Consider the following 21,125-nt stretch of genomic DNA (forward strand, 5'->3'; position numbering starts at 1 on the left):
TGCATGTAATTATAATTCAAAACCTGATTGGATGGATTTAAAAAGTCTTATGAGACTAATATAAAATATTTCTTACAGTTGTAATTTAAAATGCGCTGGTATTAAAATTTACACAAACACTTGAAAGTAAATAAACTGTTTTTGTCGTTGTCAAAACAACAAACAGTAAAAGATTATTTTATTAAATTTGCAGAATATATCGATATATAGAAATATATCGATATTTTATTTTATAGATGAGATTAATATATCGATATATTAAACTGTTTAGTGTGCATTATATCACATTATATTTAAATAAAAGGGACGAAAATATGTTTCCAATGGAACAATCTTCAGTTCAAGACGCGCGAATTAAAAGAAGCATTAAAATAGTTATAGAGACTATTGAAAACATCGTAAGTTTTGTTTGCATAATAGAATTATTATTTCGAATTGGTAACGAGACTTCTTTTTGTAAAATAGACTACGAAGAAAGAAACTGCCATATCATTTATCGTGATACATAATGATGTACTACTCGGAGAATGTCCCTTGATTATCGAAGCCGGCTACAAAGAACCTCCGCAAATTTACAATGTCAATTTTACTGTTGAACTTCCATTCATAGTTAACAATCGCAGCAACATGAATCTGATTGTATCAACACCAATTTTAAGTAAAACATCTCTTTCATATCTCTTAATATACTTATATCTCTTAATATACTTATTACATGCACATCAATAAGCAAAATAAAATTGTTAGTAAAGGTGATGTGCAGTACTCAAGATCAGCAGTCTCTCAATTCAATCACATCAAGTGCAGAATCAAAGAAAAAAGTGACAACGATTACTCACGAGCAAATAGGATCAAATGTGATCGGTTTCTGCAACCTTGATTTAATGCCGTTATTACTAGGTAATATCTAACTAGGTAATATTGCTTCAAGATAAAATTGAAGTATATTTAAAAACATCTTGATGGTCCGGTTATCAGGTGAAAAATTGCTTACCGAGAAACTCATAGTGCAAACCAGATATCTTTCGTTTGATGGCACTGCGGTTTCCTGGCAAAATCTTCCCGTACTGACTGTCACGATCATGTGTGATGATGAAATATTTTCCTCAGACGCAATAATAAATTTTCTCAGTATTACAGTAGAAAGTATATACAACCCACCAGAATGTTTTGCTAAAGATGCGGAATACAAAGTGGCAACAATAGTGTATGCTGACGAGGTGACTAAATAATCACGTACCACTCTCTCTCTTTTTCCCTCTAGTTTGAAATAATGAGAATTTCCATAACTTCGCGTATCTATTTCTTAAATTATCAATATGAGAAATCAGCGGAAATATATAAAAAATTGAGATATTAAGATAAACGTACCTATATAAAGAAAACTGAAGAATATTGTGCGATTTTGTTCATTTTTATAGTATACATCAGACTGAAAGAAAGTTATATGATATATCAGTAAAATGTTGTATTTTTTGTTTTAATATATTTATAAAAATTTTAAAAGAGTGAGAAGGTAACTATCTTGATTTCGTTCTTAGAACTGATAATTCGTCTCAATTGGTCCGTACGTATTACTTTTATAATCTCTTATCTTCTCCGATACTTTACTGCACCTAGTTTGTTACGTTACTGTAATTCTTATATATTATAATAACGTGTAGTAAACTGGGTGCAGTGAAATATCAGAGAAGATGGGTGGAGAAGATAAGAGATTATGAAAGTAATACCCAAGGAGACGGATTATCAGTTCTAAGAACGAGATCACGAAAGTTGAAATATAATCTAGGATCATGTATCCAGGCAAACAGTCGAGATTAAAATTTTATCTATATGTTATCATACATTCGGATAATTCGTTTCTGGTTACTCCAGATAAATCTATCTATTTATATGTCACATATAAATATGTAGAATATAAAATAAACATTTTTGCTACGTTTAATTGTTTATTTTGTAATAAAAAAAGAAGTTGTATATTTTATTACAGGCCACAGAAAATTTAATATTTGAAGACGGTAAGTGGACAAAGTATCGTGATGTGGAAAGAACTAAACGATGGCAGAGCTTACCGAAGTTACAAAGTCGCGCAAGATTGTCGAAGCGGAAACTCAGTCAAGATTACGCAAATATTAAAAACACGGTTAACGCAGAATTCGACTTACAAGTAAATTTTAAATAAATACTTTACAGGTTGATGGTATAAATTAATGGATACTAATGACGTATAAATTAACATACAATTTGTAGAAGAAGATGTGGCTAGACGAGCCTAGAATCGAGTGGAATTGTATGAGTCGCAGTATGATGAGTAATGCAGAAATTCAAGCAATGCAAAAGCATATTACTAAGTAAACACCTTTAGTTTTAGTTTATTTATCAAACTCCTTCATATAAAAATTCAAAAATTTATTCTAAAAATGAGTAAATTTTATTCTTAGGTACAAATATTGGCCATTTCAATTTATAGTACCTGAAACTAGGATGGGAAGGGACAACACTAAGTCGAAGAAGGAAATGCCGATTAAATATCAAATTTATCAATGCTACGTCGATTTGTCCGAACTTCTTTTTCCGGGAAGTGAGTATGAATAAATAATAAATGTAGTAAAAAATAAAGAGAACGTAATATATACTGTCATTCTCTTAATCTTTTATCTTTCTCATAAATTGTTATACACACTGTATTTAAAGTGAACTTCGTTAGATATTAATAAAATTTTTCTTGATAGAAAAAGATACGCGCGTAATGGCGCAATTATACACGCATAACGCGTCAAATATGGCTGAAAAGACTGGTTTAAAGGAAGATATCTTTCATATAGAGCTTTGGAATAAGGATTCAAAAGAACAAGGGCGAAAAACCAAAGCATCCGAGGTTAGTCCAATGTAGCACACATACAATGTTAATAAAAATCTCATGCATCATATAACACATTGTTCTGAGTTTCGAGAGCTTCTACATAGGTACTAATTTAAAAAGTAATTAATCCAATAAGGTTTTCTTGAATTTATTTCACGTAGTCGATCCAATCGGATAGCGAAGTAGCGCAAAGTACTCCGTTAGTTACGGAAACTGGAGAACCAGTAATTGTGTTGATCGAAGTTGAACTTCATTATCCATTTATTCCTTGCAGACTCGAAACTGATTTTTCAAGCATGTAAGTTTTCAATTTATTGTAATACAATTTAATTTTAAGCAGGAGTCAATAGTCACTTAAAAACATTTTAATTGATTACGAATTGATTGGCTAGAATTGATGATATGATGAGGCCAAAGGTGACTAAACCGTTTTATATTTATTCTGGCGACGTAGCTGAGGATCAATATGCAACATGCATTCAAAAACTGGTGGAGATTATTACGGAGAGTTATCGGGTATTCCATATTACGAATGATAATATCATTGCTATATATTAAATATATTTTTATATATTTATGTTACGAGTATTATAAATATAAATTATGAATTAAGATGAGAGTTACACCCACGCACGTGCTATTTTTCACGTTAGGATTTTCGCGATGAGAAGAAAGGAGTGTCTACTTCGAGTAAACGAGAAAGTGGCTGGAATAATTTTGAAAAAGCAGGCAAAGAAGACTTTTGCTTTATTCCTGAAGAGGTAGGTAAATTTTAATAGTAATTATGAAATTAACAATACATTATATAAAATATAATGAATTATTGTGTTGCGTGTGCATGACAATTTTCAGGACGAGTTAACTTGTTTCACGCAATATCTATATAAAACTGGCACGTATTTGGCTATACGTAGCACTTTGAAGATGAAAGTTATTACGTTATTGGATCAGAATTTTAAAATAAACATGAACACCATACATTCCGTCAATAGTCAGGTTTAAAAATATTTAATTTATAATTTATTATACGTTTTCTCAATTATGAGTTTCATACTTATAAGTTTATTTTGATCTTGTAAAAAAATAAGCTTTTGCAAACTACGATTTATTTGCAGAATTTTATAGCATCCGTATACATGTATCTCGTGGAACGAATGCACCTTGCCATCAATAAGATCATTGAAAGTCGTCTCGTAGACGACAATTCGTCAAAAATGACAGAATCTGAGAAATTATATTTCTATGCCGAAGAAGCTTACGAGTTAGGTCATACAGATGACGCAAGACGACATCAGACTGTACGTATGATTTATCTTTCTGTGAAAATAAAGAGTATATACGTCGCGCATATTAAATGTATTGTTATGTACATATGTATCATTTTGCTTACAGACAATCGCAGCAGATAAAAGTAATTCTGAAGCATGGACGAAGTATGCAATTTTTCTCTTGAAAATTGGCGATGTGGAGCGCGCAAAGGAATGCTGCCGCGAAGCGATTCTCTTGAACAGACGAGATAAAATTGCGTATGTAAAAGTGTACACAATTTTATATTTTCTTTGATAAAGTTTAAAGAAATAGATATGAATTTTATTTATAAATATATATATGCAAAATATGATAAATGTCTTTTTTTACAGTTTATTAATATACGGATTAATTCTCGTTGAAAATCGGAATTGTTGGGAAGCAGAAACCTTTCTAAGAGCTATTACCGATTTTTATCCGCGGTTTGTTGAAGGCTGGGTTATCTTGCACCTATTTTATATTCACACAGATTATTCTCCAGGTACAGATGTACAAATCTATAAAGTCTATATTAAATTAAATGCAGGAAAGCAAAATATTTTTTGTAACAAATAGGGGTGGATCTCACTTTACGTCTAGCGGAAGAATGCATGAGGGACGAATATCGAGAAACGGAGTTTTCGAGTGAAAATTCGCTCGTTTGGTCGACGGTTCACTGTCCACGAGATAACATATACATGATAACATTCATGCTTTTAATGAAGTTACATTCCTATGATGTATGTACATGCTGCGCATACACACGCACATTTATAGAATACTATACATATATAGAGGATGCATTTCGCAATCAAAATGGATTCTAGCATCTATTTCGTTGAAAATAGGGAGAAAGTGGAAAGACAAAAGTTGAATGGTATAATAAATTTTACTTTTTTGCTTCGTATTTGTGTAGTTTGCTGGTATGGCATTGGCAGAAGAAATATTTCGCACTGGCAGATCCATCCATGTTCTTTACTACCTGGCTGTGTTACATTATTTATCGCACCGATACGAAGATGCCTTGTCGCATTTAAAAGAAGCTGAATGTAACTACGGACTGGTGGGTATACATTATTCTCATTTAATATCGTACATAGAATCTTAAACATTAGGTAAAATTTTGATATGAATTGATCTAATTATTTACTTAATTATATAAATATATAATTTTTATTATATTTATGCGTTTCTTTTATTTAGGACTATTCGATAAGCAGTTTACTGGGACACTGTTACTTTCAAACGGGTAATTTTGTGGAAGCTATTCGTTGCTACGAATTTGCTAACTCCTTGTTTAACAGGCCGAGCGATCTACATCTCGTACAGATAAGGTTTTAAAAAATGTTTTGTATATCTTAATACTATTTAAGACAGTTGGAAGAAAGGGATTATAAAGATATTTATAACAATATATTATAATAATAGAATGGGATTCTGTTACGAAAATGCCGGTGATTTCCAGCAAGCATTAAAAACTTTTCTTAGAGCATGCAGAACATCACCGACGGCGGAAACTTGGCTTGGAGCAGGAGTCGCTTTTTATGAGGTAATATATCTTAAAAACAAGTGATCAATTATTGACAATTTACATATCACATAAAATTATTAACATATAAAAAATAAACTAATTCAGATTGTATAAAACAGGCTTTGTTAAAATTAGTTTTATGCAATAATCAGTTTAATATTAAAATCGCTTCTATGTAAACATTATTTTAGTTACAGCGATATACAGAAGCCGAAGCGGCGTTATTAGAGGCAAATCATATCGACAATCATAACGCAAATGTTTGGAAGTATTTGTGCTTCTTAAACATGTCTTTACAACGACACGATGAGTTTGCTCAGTGTTACAGACAGATGATTCAGGTGAAAATCTATTAAAAAGCCTGATGTTCTTGTCGATTTGTGTGATATGTTATCTTTTATTTTGCAGGACAATGAGACTTTCTCTCTAGAAAAACGATCTCTCAAACCACGAAATGGAAAATCACCGAGATTGGTCATGCTCTGAATGCTGCAGACGCCGTCGCATATAAACATCCTCTCTTTAACTCAGAAATTTAGTCAGCCGTTCTACGACGTTCAATAATCATTCTGACGAACACGATGAGATTATTGGTGAGTTATATAATTATGTAATGGATTTATAAATCTGTCTGCGTTTTATTCTTTTTTACCGTTACTTTTAGGATATCCTGTATAATTGTGTCAATAATTGAAAACTAACACTTTCTTACAGTGTGCTATTTTTATTCTTGGTCTGCTTCAAATAACGATGTTCACAACGATTAAATGCAATGCGTCAAGCGATTTTATGCCTCATCGGGCTAGAAAAAGAGGTAAACGGCGCGGCGATAACCTAATAGTTATCGAGTACCAATGCACTTGTGTAAATGTGTATATTACTCTTGCACATCTATGGACAGAATAGTATCATAAATAATAAACTGTAATTTCTTTTAATAGATTCGATTTTGCCAAGACAATTTCCGCCGAGAGACTCTCCGTTTTCGCCGCGTTTTTATAATTTGTTATAATAAAAATTTTTGTCTTTTTCCGCAGTTATAGTTCCATAATTATATCTTCTTTTTTAATAATATAAAACAACAGTCGATTATGGGGCGGCAAGAAATGTGTGTTAATACAAGATAATAGTATCATTAGATGAATATACATAATCAGAAAAATATGTAATTATTATTTATTTGCAGACAATGTTCCACGAGTCAGAATAAAAGTGTTTCGTGGTCCAACTGAAGAAGGAAATGGCGAATTATTCACTACTTGGGGATATTGGATTCAACAGCCTAGCAGATAATGTGTGTCAAATTATGTATTTTTTTTGTTTTTTATCTTTAATATAGAATATTCATATGTAGTAATAAAATAATAATTCCTTTCCTAATATCTTTTACACACGCACACACATATATTTATTTCGATTTGAAGTAAGCGGAACAGAAATCGAATCAGGGAACATGTAAAATATATATAGGAAATATATATAGGAAAAATAGAATTATAGGAAAATATACGAAAAAAGAAACTTCTGATTAATCCATTTATATTATAAAATTCTACGGTTTACAATGCCAATCGTTATATTAAGCATCGTTATATAAATATCTTTTACTTTTGATATTTCGGATTATTCGGATTCTTCTGTTGAGAATGATTGTCTAAATCAGCCTTCGTGCCTGTTCCTTTGTAGCCTGCTTCATGGCCAGGTCCAGTAGGGGTATGGGTCGGGTTGCACTGGTTTGTGCGATTATCTTGCGCTGCTTTATCCATCTAAGAACAAAAAGAACAAGAACGAAATTTTATTTAATACTTTAATTGTCGATGCTTCTTATACAATTTTAGCTAAACAATTAAAACCAAAGTTTAAAATTGCAATGTTCCATAAGTCAAATAATGATAACAGTTGAGCCACTCGTTTCCAAATATATATTTAAACGTCAAATAAATATATTTATATATATGTTGTTTCGGCTTTAGTTACGAGAAGACATCACATTACTATTACGATTTTATTATAATATACAATAGATATAAATATGTAAATAGCTTAAATGTATAAATGTTTATCATAATCCGAAAAATTCTAAAGAAAAAAAAATGAAAAGTATAAAAAAAGTAGACATAATTCATTAAAAAATAATATTAAAACAACTTCTGCTGATTTGATTTATGTCTACTTCATTCTAATTATTTTTGAATTCATAAACATCAAACTAATAAATACAGAGTTATCGATTTTATTTAAAAAAACTTTTATTGGGTTGATCAAAAAGTCGATACGGATTTTAAAAATTAACTAAGAATTCATACAAAGTATTGCGTGTGATTGTGCTAAAAAATCTGCATGGACTTCCCATTAATTAATTATTAAGCCAATTAAGCCAATATATAAAATTAATAAAATAAATATAACTTACTGCTTTTTAGAGCCTTGTTAGACACAAGCCAATAAATTTCTTCTTCAGTCACTACTACGTAGTTGAAGTCTGAATCAGATTCTGCTTGCAAAAGCACTCGTAGCTAACTCGTAACGATTTACAGTTACATCTATGCCGCTTACACAGTATTTATAGGCTGTTGATAGCCCGTTCTATCAAGGGGGTTTTTCTTGTGGATAAATTATCAGATAATAAAGAAGTGGGATTCCCCTCCTCATAAAATAAGATAGAGTTAAAGTACAGAGTTGGCAATCCTATAATATCAGTTGCTCATGCTTATTGGCGCAGATACCAGAACGAATACAGGAGTGTTCCGTTTACGTACAGTTGTTGATTGAATCACAGTACGTTGCGTTTTAGTGAATTGCAATATCCTCAACGCAGTAAGTGCTATAATCGTGTCCAATTGCAATTGGCCAATCATTCGTAGCATCATTTGGCATGTGCTAAGAAACGATATGACAACCAATTATCTTGCAATGCGTACATATTAAATTAATTAGCCACTAGCAAGAATATTTCTGAAGATATATATTTACTTTTATCCAAAAGCAGATTAATGAGATTTATAGTTAACACGAAATAAAGTCTCTAGAAACTTACTGCATATCATGAAACTCTCTAAATCACAATTTCTTTAGATTTTTAAAACTTGTCACAATTTTTTATATCTAATAATTAATTAATATATATATTAATATATATATAGACAATTTTTAAGTTATTATAAGATAAACAATATTAACTATTTTCATCTATTTGAAGTATTTATAGCGTTAAGTGGACTGCATACTAGGGTTGTAGCCTAGTTAGCACTGCGAATGTTACAAAACACTTTCTATCCTTCTTTTTATTTGAAAGAAGAAAAAGGATAGAAAGTGTTTTGTAGCATTCACAGTGCTAACTGGACTAGCTACACTTGATATTTAAATGCTTCAGAACACTCTTTCTCTCCTTTTTCTTCTTTCAAATAAAACAAAGGGAAGTATTTTAAGTATCAACTGCAACCGACATTTCACAAACTTCAATAGCAACACTTTAAAAACTTAAAAAAGTGAGGACTTATTTGAAATTTAAATAATTATATCAGAGTGTTAAAGGAAAGATTAAAACTTTTGCTTAATTCCTATATTAAATAAAATTCTAATTTTATAAGAAAGGAATCAAATTAACTTTTACAATTAAAAGAATTGTATCATAAATTTTATGTATTTTAAAAACTGTCTTGAAAGAATTAAATTATTCCGAGGAAAACGATTTTAAGACTTTTTCTGAATAAAGAAACATAAATATAATTCTTTATCAGATATAAAAGCACCTTCATGTGTTTTTCGAAATATCGTATCACAATAAATAATTAGAATAATCGTTTCTACAGAAATCAATAATCGGTCATCACTTCTATTCAAAATGCCATTGCAATTCAAACCTTACAAATGTACAGGTTTACGTGGATGCGCACATACGCGCTTAAGTAACGGTTTGCACACATCTGCCCCTCATCCCTATACAATAGGGGTACAATAGGGCTCGTAAGGACCCCTTCGCGCTTCTACGAGATGCACAGTTGGGATCGTGCGCGCACGCGTGCGTACAGACAAGGAGAAATTGGTTGAGAAAACGATTTTGCTATTAAAATTCCCATTTGTCTGATAAAACAATGTCCGTAGATATAGCATATCTATAGAAGCTATTATCATGATGCAAGAGAAGCATTATTGTGCTATTACCACCTGTTAATGGCTTCATTCTTTCTTGTTATCGATAACCCCGATCATCATCAATTAGCGAGAATGCGAATGAAGTTTTCCCTTGGCAGGAAATCATTTTCCGTTGCAGCGTACATGCGTATATACTACATACACATTGTACATAATAATTCAAATATTTATTTAATTTATTATATACGATAATTCATAATTTATATAAAAGTTTCTCACAAAATTTTCAAATGCAAAATCAAATTAATTGTTCTCATTAATTGTCATCAAAATCTCTATAAAAATTCAATACAAAATTTTGGACAGCATTTCTTTCCAAAAATTTTTCTTTTTCGAACTTTAACGGTAACATTTTCCTAAATAATGCAAACAAATTTCACAGTTAACAATGGATTCGTATTAACCATTGCACAACTCTTATACAAGGTGAATGTGCACGAATGCTTTAAATTTCTCTGTTCTTTAAATTCAGCTACGCAACACGCGGATGCGTATGAGTGAGTCATCCACGTGCACACGCATGACGCATTATCACAGGCATTTTACACGCAGATGTTCCAAGAGACGCGTGCCTCCACACTATATCGTCCTGGAGAATGTTACCGTGGTTGTTTGGGGGGCTAGACCCCCGCTCGATCGAACATGGGGGAGCCAAGTCACACCTGGCCCTTAAACATACCATTGGCGTGATTTCGTGACGTCTTCCAGACCCGAGCAAGCTGGAAAACGTCGATTTCTTGAGACGTTGCGATTGTGAGACGTGGCTACGCCAATGAGTGTTCCTCAAAGAGACAGACTTATCGCTTCCGAAAGTAAAATGGAGGCAAAATGTCTGTTTGTCTTCAAAGATACCCAAATTTATTATTAATATTATTAATTGATCGCTATTCATAATTTATTAATTACAATAAATATGTAAATCATGAAGAGAGAGTAAAAGAAGCTAATTTAATTATCTCAATATTGCAATAATATTTTAATTTCTTCAAAGCTATCTTTACTTCGATATCTTCGAGATCATCGTTTATCGACAAAAAAATGATCACAGCGATAAAACTGCATCGCGGTCGCGAAATCGAACAATTCTACCGTTTTGCATACCAGAACCCGGATCACCTTGTATCCATCGAAGCTCAATTAAAAGGCTTTCCTGCGTACGTCGTTCTGTCAAAGGGAACGCGCGCTTCGTTACGGTTTGACGGTTACACACGGACGTGCACGGTGATTCGTGTGCGTAAGGGGATACCTATGGAGAAACGTATGGACGCCCCATGCAAGCTGCCCCCATAGAAACGACCGAGGTAAAAAGGGGAGGAGGAGCCGCTGCGTTTTCACACGACTTGGCTTATGCGCCTCTGGGCGGGGAGGGACGCGAGAGTCGCGCGCGAGTGAGGAAGTCGGAAGTCGGACTTGAGTCAGTCGATTGTGAAGCATTAACACGCTTAGATCAATCATCGCTTAGATCAGTCGTGCCTATATGTGTTATCGCACGTGATAACATATATGTATACGTGGATGGAGAATTTATCATCGCTTCAATTTCGAAACTTCAATTGAATTTCAACTACAAACTGATAGCTGAGGAGTCTTGAGTGCCATGACTTTGTGATAATCGATTGTGAGCTTCAAAGAGCAACTCCTTTCATTAATGTAGTTTCCAATCAAACAGTGAAAGCTTCATTTTAATACAATAATTAAATTTGGAATCATCGATCGACTCGACAAAGTTTTTACATTACCGTCTTGTTGAAGATCAGGATCCACCAAGGAAGAGTGCCTGTCGCGTGCCGGATTCACCGTTAAGCGTAGCCTATGGGGGTTGCGACGAACACCATACGGTCGTTCTCCAGTTAGCCACGCGATCACCAGCCGTGGGAGGGTCGTTTCGCTCCGCTGAGTCGTGAAAGCACCCCGTTGGGGTAATATCGCTCCTGGCGCCCTGTGCGCATCTTGAGCAGCTTGAGGTCTCGCGGGTATTTATCGTGTCTCCTTGCTCGTCCACGACACATTCTAGGAACGTAATAAAATAAGAGAGGATTAGCAGTGCTTTTTATCTCTCTCTTTATTTCGATTGCTTACGTTTTGTTAAAATAAAAGTGAAAACATGAGTGCGTTCAAGAGGTGTCCAAGTAAGGTGTTCTGGGATCAAATGGCTTTGCACGATATGGAAAATGAACGTTTCGTAATGAGGAGTGAGCCTGTGCGTTACAGTTTTAATGAATATCTTTATCGAGAAGAAGACGAGGAAGAGGAAGAAAATTCAAACAGCAAATCAGGAAATGACACGACTGACGATGCAAATATTACTGCAATACATGTTTCTAATAAAAGCAGCGAGAGTGAACCAAGTCAGGACGTGCGTCACAATTCGTTGACCCGTGATGAAGATGTCGCAAGTCACAGGTATCTTAAATAATTAAAAACATTTACTATTAAATATTATTATTGCAATAATAATAAAATTAAAATAACTTTCGCATGTTAAGAATTGTAAAAATATTTAAAAAATTAATAATTTGGAATGAAAAATTTTTATATATAAATGCATATAATAATTGCATTATTAATTTTATTAAACGAAGAATGCACATACGTATATTTCTATATTTAAAAAAAGTATAATTTTAATATTTAGGAAAGTGGAAAATATGGATAAAGAAGAAGAAGAAGAAGAACATGATAGTGGCGTAAGAAATAGATCTTGCAGCCCTTTGAGCCAAGATTTTAAAAGCCAGGACTCTGGATTTTCCGATTCTGAAAGATCAGATTGCTCGAAGACTTATGAAAATGCAACTCCAAGGCGGAAGTTGAGGAGGAAAAGGATTAAACGTAGGATTCAGTCACTGGGAATTGCTTCACCATGGCTAGAAGAGGAATGTTCTCCGATCCCAGCACACACGTCCACACCGAACTCCAGAGTATTTACAAGAAATGGTTTCGAAAAATCCGCGAGAAGCTCATCTCGAGAACACAGGTGAGCGAATTAATCGTAAAAAACGTTAATCATTGTTTCAAATGAAAACAACTAAGTTGCTTCATCAAAGTGAGTTATAAAGAAGAATCAATTAGCAATCTTAGTTTTTCATTTCATTAGAATAAAATAACGCGACACAATCGGGATCAGATTAGATCAACATTTTGCCAAATCAGATAGTAAGGATAATTATGCCTGATTTAGCAAACCTGATTCACGTAAAGTAAGTATGCAGTAATGTCGACCTCATTTTATAATAATTATGTCTCGCAACAACGAAAGAATGCAGAGTATCTTCTTTGGCTTTCGGGAAACGAATTACTCGTTGCGATAAGATTGAAAAAATGAGTCAATCAATAGGAATGTGACACGTAAGACACGTAATTTTCTTGCTGCCGTTTTCAATGTAAAGTGTCTGTGTATGTGTGCATGTGAATCGTACGGCGTTTTGTACGGAAAGCGACCGCGCACATAAGAATATCATAGGGTCTCTTCTTCTTCTTCTCATGCTCGCCGTCATAATATTCGAGAAATGTGTCGGAGGCTCAAGTGAATGATTATCAAGCCTCGAGTCGTAAAGGCGCTTCGGCTTATCGTCGGGCCATTGTGCGCATCACACCTTCGTATACACAGCTATCTGATTCTTACAGTGTAACGACGATACAGTTTTAAATCTCACCGTACGACAATTCAAAGTGATGATTATTTATTCTGCTTATTAAATAAATATGGATGCGCACTTGCCGCACGAGTCAACATTTTCCTTGGCTCGGAGACGGATAACATGATTATTAAAACCGCATATCCGCATATATTATGCAGCGTACTGCAACATGCAGACATGTAAATTAGTACCGTGCCGGAAATACACAATTTCATCTGCGTATTCTATCGCAAATTGTTACGAAATAAGGATACCAGTTGCCAGGTGCCCTCGTGCCTACAGTCGTATTTTTTTATTAGTCACCGTATACATTCGTGGTGTTGTACGTGAGTCAATGCAACGTGCCGCACGAGGAGAATACGTAAATGAATGAGCGAATGAAGTCGGCTCGAGTAGCTGCGCGAGGTTTGACTCAACCGCGGTGAGGCTGTGGCTTTCGTCAGTGCGGCGACAGCAAATCTACGAGGAATTCAGCTGCAGCGTGCACCGCCGCGCAGGTGGACGCATTACAATACGACGTATCGTATAAGAACATGAGATTAGTCATCGCGTGCGCGGGAAAAGAGCGCTCCTCTAGCTCCTTGCAGCTCGCTTAGCTCGATTAGTCAGCCGTTCCACCGCCAATCTATTCCTCGCCCCCGGCGCCGATTCCGTCCTCCCGGAAAAATCGCTCGGCGACGATTCCGGGTATATCGCATCGTGATACATCTCGCAGTAGCAGGAAAATAATCGTGCCATGCCGACAGTGAAGATTGGTTCGTTATGGTTCATCGTTTAAGGTAGTGTCGTCATTCAGACTACTCAAGTAAAATGTTAAGAGGCGTTTGTGAGATTATACGGGACATTTAAAAAATAACTTCCAGCATGTATTCTCATTTTCGCAACATCCTATGGATATTTATATGTGGCCGTGTGTTTTATAAATGTATTTACTTTTGTTATTACGACTTACCGTCGTTGTTATATATTTAAAACCATTTTCTTTGTATTCTAGGCCCAACGAAGAGCGGAACGACGCGTCGCAAGTACCCTCATTTATTTCGTTGGAGGACGAGTGTCTCGGCGATTTTCTATATGCGTCCGAGCCGCCGGAAGACAACGTTCAGCCGTCAATAACGAAATCGCGCACTTCCATTGACAGCGCGGAAGTGATTGCCGCCGGCAGGGACGTATTAAATTCTAGAAACTATCGTCAATCGTCGTCCATGAGAGCCTGGTTGACCGATCTTGCCATGGAAACCGAAAATGAGTGCGGCAGCACGCTTCAAAGCAAGAATCTACCGCGCGGGAGAGCGCAATTGATATCCGGCGAGAATCACGTGCGAGACTTGAAGATGCTGTGTTCCGCAGCCACCGCGGCCGCGAGCAAGCTTCTGGTCAGCGCAGAACAATTCGAGCGACATTATCGAAGCATTGTTGAGTGAGTCTCCGATTTTCTAATCCTTCATATTATGCGTATTTAGATATATCTTTTTATATCAAAATAGTTAGATGTCTTTGTTGCCTCAAAGGCGTCATATTTGGTTACAAATAGAAATAATTATCTTACTTATTTTTCAAAAATCTTAAAAAGAATAAAAACTAACATTTTTTATGCTGTTATATATCGGATAAAATATAACAAAATTGTATTAAAAATATTAAAAATTTTATGTATACATATTTTTTTAAATATAATTGATTTATATAATAATTACGTTAATCAAAAATATATTATAAATATACTTACGTTAATCAAGCATACCGTCCACAGGAAAATAACACAGCTGGAAGGCGGTAGATCCGAAATGGAGCTCCTTCGTAACATAGAGGAAGCTGCGTTCTCGATTCTCTCTCAATTAGGATCGCCTCCTCCACGAAGAATTCAGCAGGGTAGTCTAAGGAGTATCCTCGCGCAGTTGCAGAACATGAAGACGCACGTTGACGACTCGGTCAACACGCGCTTAGACTTCTATATCGAGGTTGGTAGAGGAATACTATCGTGGCAATTTTATATTCATCGAAACCGAGACCATGAGCACCTGCTGATCGTAATCATTTTCCAGAAAATAGTCCGCGGTCTCGAAGAGGCTCCACGGGAGGATAACGGTGTAGCTCGAGGTGCTCTGGCAGCCTTGACGGCGCTGGGATTATCGGACCCTCGCGCGGGCAGCAGCATAGCTCGATGTTCCGGCATCAAGGCGCTCCTGACGTATCTCATCACCACCGGTCGAGTTACGGACGATCTCGTCGCGATCTCGTTGCGTGCTCTGGCCAGCGCGTGCTCCTCCGTAGTTGCTATCGAGTATTTCGCCAGGGATGGCGGCCCGGAAATCCTGACGGATCTCCTGAGCGCAGAATCCTCCTCCGAGAAAGAGAAAACTGAGGCCACCGCCTTGGTCGTGCAGATTACCGCACCGTGGACGGACGCTCGAGGTCTGCCGTATCTCGAGCCTTTCGCGGCCTCACTGATTCCAGCGCTGAATCAGCTGGTCGAGAGCACCGGCTGCGCTCAGAGCTTGCTGTTGGCAGCCGCGGCGTTGAATCACCTGTCCAAGTCGAGGCAGTGCGCCCGGATCGTACTGGAGGAGGACAGCGTGAGGAAGATTCTGAGAAGCGTGAAGAAATTCGCTGGCGGCAACGTGTGGCTGATGGAGCAGGTTGCCGCGCTGATCGGCGAACTGGCGCGCCTGCCCGAGGGTCGATCACACCTGGCGAAGGCTAGAGCTTCCGTCGCGCTGGTTTCCTTTCTCAGAATGAGGCCACCTGGCCTGGAGGACGCGTACCGACGACTGGAGATTACCGCGACAGCCGCGTTGACGAGGCTCTGCGTGGAGCCGGAAATCGCGAGACAAGTAGTCGCAGTCGGCGGTGGGGACTGTCTGTCCATCCACGCGGATCCATGCAGGGATAACGAGGTCCAGACGGAGGAAGAGGAGGTGCAAGTGGAAGCGGGAAGCTTGTTGAGGTACACCAGGTCGTTGAGACGAGCGTGCAAGAAAGCCGCAAGGCAAATCGGCATCGCAAAAGCCAAAGATCACAGCCCGAACAGTCTGAACTAAAGAAAATATATGGGAAAACTTGAAAAGTTGATTATCGAAGTCGGAAATCACTCAGAATTGTTACAATTTTTGTCATTATTACCGTCAGAATCATATATAGTGAAAAAATAAGACTGTAAATATAACTTATAATAATAATCCATGTATATAGTTATATTTTATATTATATTAACTATATATATATATATATATATATTTTATATTATAGAAATAATAAAAAAGAAATATTTTTGTTAAACATGTATGTACAAATATATTTAACTTTGCGCATCATATCTTAGATATGAATACATACTGTAAAGACATAGCCATCTAATTGTACTATCACATGTTAAATCACTGTGCCCATAATTCATATCACATATCACATTCGTAAAAAGTTTACAAAAATATTAACTATTTGGTACTTATTAATTGATCACGTCACGTCCAGCTTATTTAGTGTGCTGCTGAAGCTGATTTTTATGAAAAATGTCTACAGTGGTTTCCAAGCACGGTCTCAGTTCTAGGTCACACGAGCCAAGAACAAACTTGCCCTCCGGTGCCTTAAAGTAATCCAATCCACGTCCAATTTTTATCACCCATCCATTGCTCAGCCTGAAATGGATATAAAAATTTAACAAAAAACTTCTAGGGCACCACATTTTCCGCGTAATGAACAATTGTGTTCAGCCTTACGTGATTTGTCTGTCGTGCAACGTTTCAGAGAAGGACAGGTCAAAAGAGATTTGATGGGACGCCAAACTTTCCTTCAGCTCGGCTAATCTCGCGACTTGATTGGAATCTTCTGAATCGTAAGTCGTGAGCAGAGATATCTTGGATAATGCACAGCATTTCTGAACGGCCAGCTCGCAGAATCTGACCAGGTTCTGACACTGCAAATAAAAATCCACAATTAACCATAAAATAAAATATGAAATTAATGAAAATGTAAAATTATTGTACGAGTTATGTTTACACACTTGGTGAAAGGCTCGTATGTACGGATCCTCGATGTCGATGTAGGTGACATTTCCATCTAAGAATCTACCAAAAACGCTCGCGTAACCGTGTCCCGTCGATCCATTTTCGATTCTAGTCATCTCCCTGTACGTGCCAGCTGATTTTCTCGTACTAATAAATGTTTTCACTTTCTCAGCTCTGTCCAGGTACTCCTTTGTCTTGGCAGTGAGGTATTGCGCCTTGCGGGCCTCCTTTGACTCTGCACCGTTTTATCATAGATTCTTGAATTGAGTCACACAAGAGTATGACAGTGAAGCTAATAGGAAACTTGTTTAACCCTTTCGCTACAAAAATCTCTAATGAAAAAAATGTATTTACATCCAGCAACAGTGAAAGACTATAAGCTGTTCCCTTATTCGCTGCTAGTTTTGGTGAGATCATCCTGCGCTTTTTGTTCAAACGAAGACAAAGTACGCCAGTAGCAGTAACAATGGAACATACACCAGGCATAGTCATCCTAGCGAAGGGATTAACAAACAGAAAATTGCAGAGACGAAACAAGCGAAAATTGTAGAGACAAGAAGAACGAGAATGATAGATAGATAGATTTGTGAGCGTCGTGGTTCGTATTTACCTTTCACAGCATCAAGAAGTATTTGTACGCCTTCCTGGTACAAAACTAACGCCATCGTATACCGTTCCTTCGTGTCCATCTCCACGGCTCGCATGAGAACCGCAGCCGCCGCCGATTCCATTGCGTTTCGGTTGATAATGCGAAACCTTTCCCTCGCTCTAGAAGAACTTCGAAGTCACGCGCGAAGATCGTATCTGCATCAGGAATTAACTTCTTTTAGTTTTTAGTTATCAGGAATTTATCTCTCTTGTTAGTTTTTAGTTATCGGGAATTAACCTCTCTTAGTTTAGTCTCCTTCAGGGTCGCCAAATAATCCAAAGGAGGGTTGAAGGCGATCTTGTTCCAACCGGAACAATTTATTAAAAAAAAGTCTCCTTCAGGTTTTAATTCTGGCGATTTGATCAGATGACTATGGCGATTAAATACGCGTGAGCACGTTGTGTTGTGCGAGAGGAAGGTAAGAAATGATGCACACGATGCACAAGTCTCAAAGCAGATGCCATGTCACACTCGAGGTTCCTTCTGGAATTCAATGCAAGCAGGTAATATGCTACTTCCTCTACTTCTACTTTCGACTGAAAAAGACGCACCTGGGATCACTGGCGCCAATTGAGGCCGCGCAACGTACGCACACATGGCAGCAGCCGTGTACGTGTGCTCGGCGCTCGGCGCGCCGCCGAATCTCTGCCTGCAGAAACTGATATCCAAATGAAACAATGTGATTGGTTACGCGGTTACGCGTTACGCAGAAAATACGTGCCATGTGAATTCAGCCTGAGGGATCGCGAGTGCGTGGTCTGCTAACTTCACAAATACAGCGTCGTCTTGTCTGACGCGAGAACCACGGCGCGTTACAAATACCAGAGAATGTAATTTCTCCAAATATTGCATATATGCGATTTATGTTATGTCCGAGTAGCAAAGTGATTAGGAGACATTAACATAATGGAGTTATTATATTGATATAATTGATGTCACTTTGCTACTTGACTGTTATATAAATATTGATCGTCAAATGAATAACGTAACAGAGTTTTATATATTCTTTTAAGTACCATGAAGTCCAGTAAAAGTTTAGCGAATGGTGGCTTGTGGGGCGAACTGCCAGCACGAGAGACACTCAAGCAAGAAATAATAACGCCAGACCTGATAGAAAATATCTGGCGACAAGTCCTGGATGACACTAATAACACTGACTGTGATTATCGGATTGACCGACAACCCGAGTACTTACAGTAAGTACGATGCTTCTGATGTTCATGTATAAATGCTAATAAATTAAATTATCGTTGCACACCGTTAACGTTTTATTACAGACTGCCTATGGGAAACCTACATGTATTGAACACTATAAATTTTCATCAGCAATTACGCGCAATGGTAAAAAATTTAAACAAATCTTTTAATATAAATTAAATATAAATCTTTTAATAGAAATAGATATAAACAGATCTATTAAAAGCAGTAATAAAAGTAAATCTTCTTTTGTAGGAAGAGGGAACTGTGCTTGGGAACATGACTGTCATAGAGTCGCAGGACACAAAAGCTGTGGCACATTCCAAGAGTCCATTTCACTTTTTACCTTTCCATAAACCAAAGGGGTACTTGTTATATTCTCAAAAAAACATATTTCTCATGGTCTCACAATTTAAATTGTCATTTATACTAATATTCTAATAATTATTTTAGAGATACATTTAAGGATGCCTCTACTGTACATCACCTAACACCGCAAACTGCGCGAAATCTGTTGAAACATTCTGTGACTATCCTGCTAGCTCACATCGGGTTTGAGAATTCATCGGACGTAGCTATAGAAACCCTCACTGACATCACGGACCATTTCCTGAGGCGGATGACCCTGTTGCTGAAAGCGGCAGTTGAACAGAGCAATGGATTTCCTGTAAGATTTAATAATACAAAAATTTATTATAAAATTTATTATAAAACTATTAATTTAATTAATTTTACATTATTATATATCCATATTGTGATTAAATTATTGCGTTTGCCAGGACGCTATGGAAAGGGTACTGCTCGAGACAGGCGTGGGTGGATTGGCAGCGCTCCACGATTACTATCAGGAATACGTCCTGAAGTACGAAGAGAACACGCGGAAGAAGGTCGAGGAGATGATGGAGAAACAGAGGCAACTTGAACTTAATCCTTGTAGTACTAAGTATTGGATCGCATTAAACCGTTGATACGATATCGATCCTCAGACAGCCGCGTTATATCGAGATAATATCTGTCAATTGTTCAGGATGGTCCTAGACGAGGCGGCCAGCAAGTTGCAATTCGAAGAGCTGGACGAGTTCGGCAACGTGTACAGGGAAGTGCCAACGTTGCAACTGCTCGATCCCGAGATGGGCTTCCCGCCCAGTTTGGACGCCGGCTTCCAAATGCTGTACAGCCTCGAACAGGATGAGTAGGTTTCTTCATGTAGGGAGCATGCCGCCACACGAAGTGATAAAATATCTTAGTGCTTCCAGATTGAACAATATAGAAGTGGAAGAGGAGGAGGTGAATGTGAGCGATTCGCCAAATACGGGGCAACAATCGAACGTATCTCTAGATAAAAAAAGATATTGAAACTCCCTGTACGGTGTATTTTTGCCTTCGCGATAGGCTTACGTCTTATTTTAATATTATTCGTCTCCCTAAAGATGATATTCACGGATTCGTGCGTTCATTTTAGACTTTGAAATTTAATTGGCAAAGAATAAGTTTTTGTAACAAAAGAGCAAACCTACTGATAGAGCAAAAAGTCCTCGGTGGATATTCGAGAATTTATTTTATTTAGAATTTATTCTACAGTTTACATTTTATTTCATAAATATTCGTGAGGTAATATCGATAAGGTAGGGAATATTATAGTAAAAAAATATATATCATAAATCTTGTAAAATATTATTGGTACAAATATACAGTAAAATAGAGCATCTATAATTTAACATGACATCATGATTAATGAATAAAAAAACACTGATTAGCGACTATCGATAGAGTTCCTGTTACTCGGACACCTGATTGA

At 36.6% G+C, this 21,125-nt stretch overlaps 4 protein-coding genes across 11 annotated transcripts; 3 read left to right on the forward strand and 1 right to left on the reverse strand.

The window, feature by feature from the left end:
• Window positions 1-199: 199 nt before the first annotated feature.
• On the forward strand, window positions 200-7,191 carry LOC109611246. Its single transcript, XM_026974886.1, has 22 exons — window positions 200-398; window positions 466-658; window positions 748-900; window positions 979-1,220; window positions 1,991-2,167; window positions 2,251-2,351; window positions 2,442-2,581; window positions 2,733-2,878; window positions 3,025-3,161; window positions 3,256-3,379; window positions 3,517-3,624; window positions 3,716-3,859; window positions 3,979-4,161; window positions 4,256-4,389; window positions 4,504-4,652; window positions 4,727-4,890; window positions 5,067-5,213; window positions 5,354-5,484; window positions 5,579-5,699; window positions 5,873-6,022; window positions 6,396-6,495; window positions 6,868-7,191. Exons 1-22 carry the CDS (start codon window positions 237-239, stop codon window positions 6,972-6,974), a joined length of 3,213 nt encoding a protein of 1,070 aa, XP_026830687.1. The 5' UTR covers window positions 200-236; the 3' UTR covers window positions 6,975-7,191.
• A 3,563-nt stretch (window positions 7,192-10,754) lies between these two features.
• Window positions 10,755-16,626, forward strand: LOC105283263 (protein inscuteable homolog). Of its 2 annotated transcripts, XM_011345878.3 has the most exons (5): window positions 10,756-12,239; window positions 12,472-12,810; window positions 14,469-14,894; window positions 15,228-15,435; window positions 15,520-16,626. In XM_011345878.3, exons 1-5 carry the CDS (start codon window positions 11,941-11,943, stop codon window positions 16,513-16,515), a joined length of 2,268 nt encoding a protein of 755 aa, XP_011344180.2. In that variant the 5' UTR covers window positions 10,756-11,940; the 3' UTR covers window positions 16,516-16,626. The 2 variants fall into 2 exon arrangements, with proteins under 2 accessions (XP_019888515.2, XP_011344180.2); XM_020032956.2 differs by having other exon boundaries at window positions 10,755-12,239; window positions 15,228-16,626.
• A 116-nt stretch (window positions 16,627-16,742) lies between these two features.
• LOC105283259 (MIT domain-containing protein 1) lies at window positions 16,743-18,773 on the reverse strand. 2 transcript variants are annotated; one of them, XM_011345869.3, is made up of 6 exons: window positions 18,682-18,773; window positions 18,368-18,613; window positions 18,092-18,285; window positions 17,478-17,716; window positions 17,194-17,390; window positions 16,743-17,112 (listed from the first exon to the last, which is right to left on the reverse strand). In XM_011345869.3, the coding sequence occupies exons 3-6, from the start codon at window positions 18,210-18,212 to the stop codon at window positions 16,950-16,952; spliced, it is 720 nt and encodes a 239-aa protein (XP_011344171.1). In that variant the 5' UTR covers window positions 18,213-18,285; window positions 18,368-18,613; window positions 18,682-18,773; the 3' UTR covers window positions 16,743-16,949. The 2 variants fall into 2 exon arrangements, with proteins under 2 accessions (XP_011344171.1, XP_011344170.1); XM_011345868.3 differs by lacking the exon at window positions 18,682-18,773 and having other exon boundaries at window positions 18,368-18,675.
• A 59-nt stretch (window positions 18,774-18,832) lies between these two features.
• On the forward strand, window positions 18,833-21,087 carry LOC105283260 (STAGA complex 65 subunit gamma). 6 transcript variants are annotated; one of them, XM_026974877.1, is made up of 8 exons: window positions 18,833-18,960; window positions 19,144-19,326; window positions 19,408-19,471; window positions 19,583-19,692; window positions 19,781-19,994; window positions 20,107-20,270; window positions 20,355-20,519; window positions 20,575-21,087. In XM_026974877.1, the coding sequence occupies exons 2-8, from the start codon at window positions 19,148-19,150 to the stop codon at window positions 20,681-20,683; spliced, it is 1,005 nt and encodes a 334-aa protein (XP_026830678.1). In that variant the 5' UTR covers window positions 18,833-18,960; window positions 19,144-19,147; the 3' UTR covers window positions 20,684-21,087. The 6 variants fall into 6 exon arrangements, with proteins under 6 accessions (XP_026830678.1, XP_026830680.1, XP_026830681.1 ...); XM_026974879.1 differs by having other exon boundaries at window positions 20,584-21,087; XM_026974880.1 differs by having other exon boundaries at window positions 20,107-20,240.
• Window positions 21,088-21,125: the final 38 nt, after the last annotated feature.

The sequence above is a fragment of the Ooceraea biroi genome, chromosome 14, assembly GCF_003672135.1.
Source record: "Ooceraea biroi isolate clonal line C1 chromosome 14, Obir_v5.4, whole genome shotgun sequence".
Taxonomy (NCBI): domain Eukaryota; kingdom Metazoa; phylum Arthropoda; class Insecta; order Hymenoptera; family Formicidae; genus Ooceraea; species Ooceraea biroi.